The sequence below is a fragment of the Pteropus medius genome, unplaced genomic scaffold (genome assembly GCF_902729225.1).
Source record: "Pteropus medius unplaced genomic scaffold, Ma_sr-lr_union100, whole genome shotgun sequence".
Taxonomy (NCBI): Eukaryota; Metazoa; Chordata; class Mammalia; order Chiroptera; family Pteropodidae; genus Pteropus; species Pteropus medius.
In genome coordinates this window covers 37,976,520-37,987,848 of record NW_024355205.1, presented here as the reverse complement: position 1 = coordinate 37,987,848, position 11,329 = coordinate 37,976,520, and the positions used below count along the sequence as shown (strand labels likewise).

The 11,329-nt window shown below is 61.8% G+C and overlaps 1 protein-coding gene across 5 annotated transcripts in view; it reads right to left on the bottom strand.

Moving 5' to 3' along the window:
- Nucleotides 1–1,171: 1,171 nt before the first annotated feature.
- The window catches only part of SLC37A1 (solute carrier family 37 member 1), a 44,579-nt gene continuing 34,421 nt past the window's right edge, over nt 1,172–11,329 (bottom strand). For 2 of the 5 annotated variants that reach the window (XM_039857346.1, XM_039857347.1), the window contains exons 16-20: nt 10,675–10,748; nt 8,098–8,176; nt 4,326–4,423; nt 2,493–2,560; nt 1,172–1,961 (exon numbers count right to left, since the gene is read on the bottom strand). In XM_039857346.1, the coding sequence (XP_039713280.1) occupies nt 1,956–1,961; nt 2,493–2,560; nt 4,326–4,423; nt 8,098–8,176; nt 10,675–10,748 (325 nt within the window). In that variant the 3' untranslated portion in view covers nt 1,172–1,955. Of the gene's footprint in view, nt 1,962–2,492; nt 2,561–4,325; nt 4,424–8,097; nt 8,177–10,674; nt 10,749–11,329 lie in introns of those variants that run through there. The other 3 variants (XM_039857348.1, XM_039857349.1, XR_005651604.1) reach the window with 3 other exon arrangements.

Below are 11,329 nucleotides of genomic sequence, written 5' to 3'. Positions count from 1 at the left end.
GGGGTGGGCAGCCCCCCGGCCCCCGCCCCCGCCCCCTGCCTGTGGTTCTGGGAGCCTGTCTTCAATGCTTTAGCCCCGAGTTGGGAAAATGACCGTCACCATGTCAAGCTGCCTGTCGCTGAACCACAGGAGACGGTGGCTCTTCTTGGGGAAGGTGCAAACAGGAGGGGGCTAAGTTAACGTCGGCCCCAGGCATCCGAGCGATCCGGCCAGAGAGAGAAGCGTCTGCGGAGGCTGGAGCTGTGGGTTCCAAAGAGTGACTACAAAGCACTCTCTGGGCGATGCCCGCCGGTCGTCCACTCAATTCGAGAGCGAACACTGAGCAGGGCAAAGGCTGCGAGGGAGCGAGGGGCCTGTAGGGCGGACCAGCTGGGCCACCGTCACCCTGGGGCCGAGTGGGGAAGGGGGAAGGCCCCGCCCCAGAGAGCCAGGGGCTGGGAGGGCGGGGAAGGGGCCGCCCTCGGCCTGCGGGCTGGAGGCAGAGGAGGGGACGGGACGCGAAAGGGAAAAGCGGGAGCCGAGCGAACCACGTGGGGAGGAAACTGTCCGAGACCCGCTTGGGGTTTATGCACCTTGCATTTTTCGCAGCAGGAAACTTTAAAAACGTGTAACTTCTGTCACTGAAGCAAGCCTGCCAATGAGGACGACCGCCGCTCCGGAGGCCCTCATGTCGACTAGCTTCCCTGGGGAGGTGCGGGGCCCTCGTAGGAGGGGGACCTGCAGCCACACCCCGGCCACCACCCCTCTCCCTGGGAAGCGGCGGCAGGGCGCTGGCTCCTCGGCTCGGGAGGTGCTGGCACGTGGCGCCGTCTCAGAGAAGCGCGCAGCCACGCGCACCCAGAGGCCGCCCCGAGGAGTGAGGACACCTGCGCTGCCCTGTGCGAGGTCAAGTGCAGCCCTGCTCCTCCCGAGCCTGTGGCATTTCGTGGTCAAGGACAAATCCTTAAACTGCAGGATTTGAAAAACGCCCAGACGCTGTTTGCGGGGCCTGAGCGCGGCCCCGGTGCGGGCGGGGGGCTGCCCGGGCAGGCGGCCTCCACCGCGGAGGGGCCTCAGCGTCGGCTGCCACGCGCGGCCCGCGCCTCGCTGACAGATGAGGACACGCGGTTCTAGCTGGGGGTTCTTTTTTCTTTTCTTTTTTTTCTTCAAATAATGGGACCACGAGCAGGAATAACAACATTCTTCCGGAAATTTTTTTAAACACTCTATTTCCGAGAACAGACACGGAGTTCGTTAGGCAGCAAACAAGGGAACGTGGCCAGGGGACAATCACCGTCTCAATAAATAACCGACGCCGCGGACGCTTCTGAGCCCCGACACAGCACGCACCCCGCACAGACACACCCACGCCCGCCCCGCCACGCCCGCCCCGCCCAGGCCTCCGCGCGTCCTCCTCGCGGTCCTCGGGGCTGGGTGACAGGAAGCTCGGGTGTCCCGGGCTGGCGTTCCGGCGCCTCCGCCCCACGCGAGCGTCCACGGCCTCATCCCGCGCACGGACCACGGCCGCGGGCGGGCGCGGGGCAGGCGGCGGTGCGGAGGGCTGCAGGGCACACGTCGCGCCCACGCGCCCTCTGGGCTTCTGACCCCGCCGCCCGGCTCCTGCCGCTGGGGGCTTGGGCTCTGCCGGCTCCTCACCCCGCTGCCACACCGACCATCTTCTGCACGGCGGGCCTGGGCACCGACGCGTCCTGGCGTCATGCGCTGAGATCCGGAGAGACCGGGCCTGAGCGCCTCGAAGCGGCCCTGGCGCCCGCCAGCTGCCCGCTGCCGCGAGTTCCCGGCCGCCTGAAAGACCGGGAACTCTCAAGGTGGCTTCTGTGTCTTTTCCGGGAGCATGTGCAAAAGGCAAGAGCAAATCATTCGACGCAGGATCCTTTATCTGAACTTTTCCTTGAGAGACAGTTTGTGAAGGACGGATGTGGCCCCCTCTGCAGGACCCGAGGGGTCAGTGTTCCTTAAACCTGTGAGAAGGGGACAGAGTGACAGCTGGTGACACGGCCAGCAGCCGTCAGGGACAGGTGCCGAGTTCCTGCCCAGTGCACACGCCCCGCAGAGCCCCAGCTTCCCACCCCTCTGTTGGGGTGCTCCTGACCCCACCTGCAGCCTTGTGGGGACGAGGGGGAGCAGAGGGGACAGAGAGGGACGGGCGGCCGGGCTGAGCTCCGGGCTGCGGTCTGTGTGGAAGGCCAAGCTCGCGGAGCACGAGGGAGGCAGTCCGCTCGCTGTCGGTCATTCAGACGCCAAGGCGTGACCGTGATCACCTCCACACCCGCCGTCCACCCAGAAAGGGAAAGGAGCGCGAGGGACACGCATGATGAGGGGGACGGGCGAGCTGTCTTCCGGTTCTCTGAGGCGCCGCGTGGGGCCGGGGCAGGGGACACTGTCACAGCGTGTGGGGGTGGGGCAGGGGACACTGTCACAGCAGCGTGGGGGGTGGGGCAGGGGACAGTGCGGCAGCCCCGACCACCGGGAGGGGCCTGCGGAGAACTTACAGAACCTGGTCGCCCGTCGTCGCCGACCCCGGGCAGCTCAGCTCCTTGTGTATGAGACGGATCAGGAACTACACCCAGAACAAAGACGAGACCACCACGTGACTTCCAGCAGAGACCGAGTGACACGGGCAGGCCGCCACCACCGTGACGACCCCAGCCCCACCCCAGGGAGCCGCCTGCCTGCGGCTGGCCCTGGCACGGTCCAGGCGCCTGCCCCATGGAGCCTTCCTCACATGCAGCGGACTCCGGGGCCTAACGTGACAGCGAGCTCGCCCCCGCCCCCGCCCCCGCCCGGCACGGCCAGCCGGAGGCCTGGGCCCCGCGGCAGGACGGCTGCGAAGTCCTATGGGTCACGACGGAGGGGACGGAGGATGTTCCCCTGGAATCATGGCAAGAAATGTTTAAAATGAAACGAGTCCGATCGTAAAATGTCCAAACTGGAAAAAGACGGAAAACAAAGACAAGGTGGCCCGCAGCCACGGCGACACGTGGAGCTCCACAGGTGACCACGGGCGGACGGGCTGTCGCCGGGACAGCCGAGTCTAGGGGGGAAGCTGCTGGGACAGCCCCACCTCCAGCTCTTTGCCTTCACGTCCCTTTTCTTGGTAAAAGGGCTCAGAGTTCACGAGCCCAGGCTAATGACTAAGTGTCACCCCAAATTTAACCGGTTTTCTTTGAGGCTGGGGACCTAGTCTTTCCCCAAGTGTGACACCAGCCTCCCAGAAAAGCACCCATATCTGTGGCAGGAAGCTTTGAAATGGGGGCCTGAGGGGAGTCCTGGCTCGGCTGGCCCCACTTCTCAGAGGGCAGTGGGGCCCTTGGGCCCAGGAGGGACCCCCGGGCTGGGAGGGCCAAGGCGGCGGGTGTGCTGGGGGGTGGCGGTTTGAAGGGGACTGAAAACCCACACCGCCGTGCAGGGCCAGGCCCAGGCACGTGCCTCGACGGCACGCGTGTTTATTTAAGGTTCAGGCGGGCGCTGAGAGTCCCTTGTACCCACGACGTGGTAAAGGGACCAACTGTTTCTGCTGCAGACAGGACACGGCCCCGCTGCCCTGCCTGACCCAGAGGCAGAGCGCACTCACTTGCAGGGAGGGGTGAAGGTGGCGGGTTGGGACATGGCAGGGGCTAAAAATAGTGCTGGCAGCAAGTGACATTTTTGTTAGCTAAATGGACACTGTGAATTTGAGCCTCCGCCTCCAACTGCCAGCTGAGTTTGAGCTGGTGTCTTAACAACATAAATTCTACCAAGTCCCCAAAGTGAAACCTGTCAGGAGGAAGAAATCTATCATTGTAAAAAGCAGGGCATTAGGATAAAGGGGAAAGAGGGGCAGTTAGGCGCGGGCATGTGCGGGCAGGGGACAGAGCGTGGATGGTAGCGATAATTCTGAAGGACGGTCAGCTTCTAAGCCGTGGCACGAGTCTGGGCTGTGTGCATGGCTCCCAGCAGGGGGGACATGTGCCAGCGCTTGGCGTTGGGCCAGACGTCTGGAGCCCGGCGTGACATGAATCGGAGAGGTAAGCCTACGGATGGGACACGCGCCAGGGGCCCCCAGTGGACAGGACCAGGGTCAAAGCCAGGGGCTCCTGCCTTCGGCCTCACCCCATCCTGCCGGCGACTGCACACGGCAGGCTGCCCTGCTCTGGCTTCTGACATTCGCTTGAACCAGAACCAGCAAGGCCTTGGACCGGAACACGTAGGGACACTGGGATACGTCACAGGCCCAACTTCCCAAAGAGCTGCAGAGGTCCACGGGCAAAGGCGTGGCCTGCGTCGGGCCGACACCACAGAGCCGCTCGTGGAGGGCGGCCTGGATTCAGGGCCGGACGACTTACCAGTAAGGCACAGGCGTCTGCGAACATCAGCATGTAGAACACGTTGGTCCACCCCGACGGCGACAGGAGCCCCGCCAGAAGGGGGCCCAGGGCCGCTCCTGAAACAAGCAGGTGGTGAGGGGGGCGGCCTGGGCCGGGCCGGACACCCCGGCCCTCCGGACGCACACAACCATGCTCAACGACACACTCGTGGTCAAGGAAAGACACGTGGAAATGTGCGCACCCCACTCTGACCTGCCGGGTCCGGGGAGAGGGGTAGAGCTCGACAACCCTCGGGACCACGCAGGGCACGGCTGGCGTAACCCTTTTCTAGGAGCAAATCTAAAAATACGTTAAGCGGACATCAAAATATTCATTCTTTTGATCCAATAATCCCTGCGTCTGACATACGATCTTAGATATTATATTCTTCTGCTGTAAAAATGCTACTTAGACACGAGCGCTGTGTCAATGTTGATTTTCTGGTTCCGACGGCTGGTTGTGGCTACGGCAGGGAATTCCCGGTTTGCAGGGAATACGTACTGACTGCACCGCCATTGGAAAGAGGCAGCTTGTCTGCGATTTACCCTTAAGCAGGTCAGGAAAAACATGTATTCTGAAGTGCACACATGTGTGTGTGTGTGTGTGTGTGTGTCATACACGTGCGCGTGTCTGTGCGACACGAGAACGCAAACCGAGTAAATACGAATTCTCTGTCCTCGTTCGCAACTTTTCTTAAGTCTGGAAATATATCAAAATAATTTTTGCCAAGATAATTTGAAAAGAACTATAAAAACAAAAGAGCGATATTTCTCAAAACGCCCAGCGAAGCCTGTGCCAGACGTGCGTTGAGGCAGCCGCTTGCCGATTCGTCCCCTGCGGGGGCCTGGACTAAGCGGTGACGCGTGCATGGCGGCCTCACCGGCGTGGGGGGCACGTACGGGGCCTTCGCACCGAGCCGCGGACCGAGGCGTGGTCTCGGGGACCAGGGCCGCTCAGCCCTTTCCCGCTGTGCAGCTGGGCACAGGTGTCCCCGCAGGTGCTCGCTTCCATGACCTGAGGAGCCACCGTGTTTTTCTGAAGTCTCAGAAGAACCCGCAGGTAGACACGGTGGTCGGCCGAAACCAACCGTAACCGAACTCGAAAACGACGGCCTTGCGAAGGGAAGGGCAGAGGAGAGGTGGCGCCGTCGCGGGACGATGGGCTTTAGGGGGCGTGACCTCTGGTGGGGGGCCGGCCGGGAGCCCCGCTCAGTCAGGGGTGGCCGAGCGCACGCGCAGGGGAGATGGGCAGCGGGCGGGTCGCCGTCGATCTTCCGTAAGCGCTGTTCCGCACGCCCCCCCACCCCAGGCCCCGCCTCGGCGTCTCTACTCCAGCGACCCCCTCCTCCACCCACCCTTGGGGAATGTGCACCAGAAGCCCTGGGCTCGGGGACACCACAGCCAGCACGGGGCAAGGAGGAGGCACCGACTGGGCACAGGAGAATGCAGGGGAGGCCACCAGCTTCCACCGAGGAGCCGCCCGCCCTCCCACGCGACGGCGGCATGAGGGCAGCGAGGCCCGGCCCCCAGATTCCACGCGGCTCCCACCCCCGTGAAGACCAGCGTTGGGGCGCCCTCCAGCACACAGGGCCCCTGACGGCTGCTTGGTGGCCCTTCTTCCACACGAGAACAGACGAGGGGACAGCCGAGCTCCACCTGTGCCGGAGGGCAGCGCCGCCTGGAAGCAAATGAGCTGGGAGGGGGGACCCACGGGAAATAAATCGGGGAGAAGGAAATGCCCGGGAAATTGTGAAACCCCCAGAGAACCAACAGGAAATCAGGCCGAGCCATAAACTGCCCCTTTTGTATCTGAAAACCAACTCGGCGACAGCAATTTCACACGGTTCGGTGTCACACGCCCTGGTCGAGAAGAGGAGGATTCGGTAAAAGGGCAGAAGAGCCGTAGGGAACACCGAAATGGAGACGCCAGAACGACGTGCTCCGCGCCGACGCTGGAGCAAGAACATCTCTGAGGGAAAAAGCAGATGCAGGGAGGGAGGGAAGAGAGGGAGGACGTGGAGGGGCTGACCCAGAAAGTTCCGCATCTGAATGACGGGTTTCCCTGCAGGTTTCCCCGGGGAAGCATGGGGTGTGCGTGCAGGGAGGGTCAGGGACGCAGCCACAGGGGCTGTTTCTACACAGGGGCAGAGGGGACGTCGTTTGCATAATAATAAGCTTGTAAGCCTATCTGGCTTCTAAAGTTACAGTATGTTTTACTTTGATAAAATTCAAATTAATCAGAGCAAATTCAAGGCTCTACTTAACTGCTCTGCATAAAATACACAGAAGCGACAAGCCTCGCTGAGCACCGAGTGCGCCGAGCAGATAACTGTGTCACTGGGACCACAGGGCCCTTGGGGACAGAAGGCGCCGACCTAGTTACAATCGGCCAAGCTCTGCCGCCATGGAAACCAGCACTTCCAGCCCTGGATAACCACGCCCGGCGGGCTCTGTGAGCGGAGCCCTCGCTGAATGCTGCACGTCCGCCCCAGCCCTTCTCTGCTCCTGTCTAGCCGGGCGACACTTATGGAGAGAAATATGGACAGAATCGCCGTTTCCATGGTGACTGTTCCCTGGGTCCTGGTGCACTGGTGGTGGCAGAGCCTGGAAGCCCGACCCCGTCAGGCCTCCGAGCGGACGTGACAGCCCGCCATGGCCCGCACGTCGTGCGGATCAGTGCGGGGGTCACACAGGGTCCAGCGGCCTCCGCCTGCTCCGTGCTGTGCCCGCTCTCTCCCGGGGTGGGCTCTGGGGCCCCCGAGCGGGATCTTCTGCTGCCGTCTTGCTTTGAGAAACATGACTTCTCGCCTAATTCACACTCCCTCTTGCCTCAGGCGGCTTCTGCTCGCTGCGTGGAAGCAGCGGTCAGCTCTGAGCAGGGTGTCACGGCAGGGGCGGATGAGGCACAGACAAGGGCCCCCGGGGACAGAGAGCGGCGAGCAGGCTGTTCCCGGCACTGCGCATTAGCACGGGGCTCAGCCCAGGGGTCTTGACTTCGCCTGAGCATCGTCCTCAATGACGGGGTGACACCAGGGTGCAGCCTGAGCCCCCTTAATGAGCAGTGAGACCAGGCCAGTGAAGCCCGGGCTGCGGCTCCCCACGTGCAGAGGGACGGCCGCAGGATGGTGGGGCAGGGCCTGCACGGGGAGCCGCGGGGTCTCGGGCAGGACAGTCGCTGTGTGCGTGCTCCTTGGTCAAGGCCAGTTCCGTCGGCCCTCTGCCGGGCTGGTAAGAACAGGCTCGGCGGCTACCAGCCGCCCCTGCCCGTCTATGACGGAGGAGTTGTATGTTTTATCTCCTTTCTTTCCTCCAGAATGTGCCACTGAATTCTCCCCAGGAAACTCAGTGACACGCAGAATCTCGTATGCTTTGGGACCCACCTGTTCCCTGCCATCCACATTCAAATCGGTCTGTCCTTGAGATGACAGGGACAAACAGTCCCTGAACCGGCAGAGCACGGGCCACGGTTTGCTGACGGCTTAAACGAAAACCTGGGTTCTTCCACAGACAGAACTAGTTCCGACCAGGCGCACGCCCACATCGTCTCTGGAACCTTCCGACCCAAGAGGACAGCGGCGCCCCGTGCCACGCCCCAGGGCTTGCGTGCGCTTTGGAACTGCTCACCTGGTGAGCGGGCCGGCTGCTCCTAACATCACCTAGGCAACTGGAACCACGGCATCCGCTAGTTAGGACGTGACAGGTGGCTCCCCTAAGACTGCAACCAGCCTTCGGAGCTATCGACACCCACGTACCTACGGACCCCGTCCCGTCGATGATGGCGGTCACCGTGGCGAGGGCGTGCGCGTTCCCTTTCAGACTTTTGTGCGTACCCTGAAGGGAGGGAAAACAAGCGTGAGGCACGTCCCAGCAGCATCAGAGAAATGAGGCCACCCCCTCCACACGACAACTTACGAAAATGACCGCAAAGCAGTTAAAAACGCGGGATATTTTCCATTAGAAATTTAAACTCTCCTCCATCCCAAACGTACCTTGGAAAGGTAGGCAAAGCTTCAGGGGTTTTTAATAGTCAAAAAATGTCAGAAATACTTGTTCAAGCATATTCTAGTTTAAAAAACTCTTAGAATTCTCTCCAAATGAAGAGTTAGCACAATCACCATCCTCACCGAGGCACCACATCAGCCCACACGGAAGATAAAAATACGATGACACTCGTCCCATCGCGAGGCCGCGCCAGCCTGACACGCGCGCTTCTGCTAGGGGCTCCTGTGACATGCTCAGAGGGCTCCGCGGTGTCTAAAAATCAACCCGATGCACGACGGGTGCCGAGAACGGGGAAGAGGGCAGGACCCAAGAGACCAACTTAGGGGCTCAAGTCCTAAGTGACAGGTCAACAGCTCTGGTTGGCAAAAGGCCACACAGAAGGTGGTGGGGAAAAAAGCGCAAGCTGAAGACAATAAAAGGAAAAATGTGAATTAGGAAAAATAGTGCCTGGAAGCCTAAAACTACAAAAATCAACCAAAGTCTGTAAAAACAAACGTCGTGTGTGTGTACCTATGAGTATAACATGAACTAAAGCATACACGTAAAGTGATAATCACCCACAATGCACATTTTCTGGAGTCTGGGAAGGAAGTGAAAGTCACACTTCTGGCCTCTGCCCCCGGGAGGACAGACCACGGCTTCTGGTCTGGTGTGGGCCCTTCCAGAATTTTCTGTGCTCGGACAGGAGCAGGGACACGCTTCATAGAGGCAGCCTGAGGAGCACTCTCTCAGCGCACAGGTGGGCCTGGTCTGCAGGTGGGCACCCTGGTGCAGATGCAGATGAGAAAGGCCACCCCCCGTGACCCTGCTGTCCCAAGACGCTGAGGACAGAGCTGGGCGCTCACAGGCAAGAGTGCCATGCCAGGCAGACGCACCGTGGTGGCCCCGAGGGCAGGTGCGGGGGCTACAGGGGCCTGGGCGCATGAGCTGGGGCGGGGGGTCCGGGAGCTGATTCTAGGAGGTCAGGGAGATCTGAAGGAGAGGGGCCAGCGGGAGAGTCCCAGTGACTCGGGAGCTGGGGGACGCGCCAGAACCGATGGCGGGGGGCCCCGGCCACCCTGCCACGGGTGTGGACTTCCGGGGACTGCTTTTGGTTTTAAATGACCTCGTAATGCTAGAACAGGCTGCGATTCACGGACGGTGTGTGGGGACGGCACAGAGATGCTGCCTGCGCCCTTTCCCGTGTTCGTGTCTCACGCGGTAATGCTGCTTGTTAGGACCAGTCGCCCAACGCTGATGCGTGAATGACGAAAACTCAGACTGCACCTGGACGTCCTTGGTGTTTATCGGGTTCTAATTTAATCTCCTCCTGTCCTAGGGCCCCACCCAGAGTGCACGTGACTCTTAGTCACTGCGTCTCCCTGGGCTCCTCTGGCTGCCACCTTCCCCGACGCCCCTTGTTCTGCTGACCCTCAGTCGTGAGGAACAGGCTGTCCCTGCCGTGGAAACTGCCGGATGTTTTTCTCACGATCAGCGGGGCGTGGGTTTGGGGAGCAAAACTACCGAGGTGCCGTCTTCGTCACGTCACTTCAAGGGCACGTGGACCACACGGCTCGTGGCTGTTGGTGTTGACCTTGGCTGCCGGGCAGAGGTCGCGTCCGTCAGGTTTCCCCGTGCGACGCGTCCCTTTCTCCTCCCGCACTGTCCCCTGCGGAAGGACACGCCCTGGAGGACGGCGCGTCCACATCGACTCTTCTGTGCGGGAGATGCACATGTCACCCCGCCCGTCCGCGCACACCGCTTCTGAAAGGGCGTTTTCTACGTCAGCGCCGTGCCCACGTGTGTCCGTGCCTCCCCCGGGCTGAACTGGGGTCTCCGTGATTGGGAGTCCCATGTCCTCGTCAGTCGCCCCGTGGATCCAGCCACCACGGGTGGCATTTACCGTCCTGCACGTCCGCTGTTCCGTAGCACCCCGGCTGCCTCTCTGGAAGTGTCCTCCCAGGGCTGGGACCCGTCTGGCTCGGCTGCAGTCCCCACACCAGCAGGGGCCAGGCATAGAGGGGAGGAGCCGACCTCGCCGTGCCATAGCCCCGGGGCAGACTCGGGCGCGCACGGCCGCCAGCCTGCAGGGCGCACCGAGGAGCGAGCTGGACCGCTGGCTCAGACGAGGCCTTTGGTATCACCTCAAACCCTTATTTATACAATGTGGCTGCCACTGCCCATCATGTGCTTAGAAAACTCTAAATGGCATATGTACTGATCACCCTCGAAAGACGGTGCTTATGTAAACACACTGTCTTACTCATAAAGACAGTCACTGTCACGAATGGAAGAGGTGCCCACCACAGCCAGCCCTGGGCGCCCCGGTGAGATGCGCAGCCACTCACCAGGTCGGCGGAGACGGCGGTGGTGATGAGCGCGTATGGCCCGCTGACCAGGGCCCCACTGAGGAGCAGCATGGCTGTGGGAACCGGAGACCAGAGAGCGTTAGTGGGCGGAGCGCCAGCCTCAGCAGCCCCCTGGGGGGCACCCTGGTGTCACGGTGCGTCCTGGCCCGAGCCGGAGGCAGGCAGGTGCTGGGAAGGCGGCCCACGGTCCCGGGGCTGGGAACCACCCGGGCGAGCGTCATAAACATCTCCCTTTAGACCCGCTGAGAGGCGTTTTGTGAGTCCAGCCACACTTTGCAAAGACGCAGGCTGTTTGGACCTGAGACTCTCTGTACAGGCAGCAGCTGTTGGCTGACACACCGAGGGGTCCGAGAACCCTGGCGTCCTAAGTGTGGATGTGGCCTGGGACAGCAAGTGCTCCCCACTGGCCCTGTCGGCTTCCGCCACGGCCTCATCTGCAGCAGAAAGGAACCCTCTCTGCACCCGCAGCTGCTGACGGCAGCTCAGCCCCGAGGGACCTCGGCCGGCTCCAGGGGTGGGGCAGCCACGTGGGTGTCTGCACCACACTCTTTCCCAGACCGTCCCCTCGGCCCCCTCTCCCCAGCGACTCTCTGGGCTCACAGTTCTCTGTGCAGAAAGTTCTGGACTGAGGGGC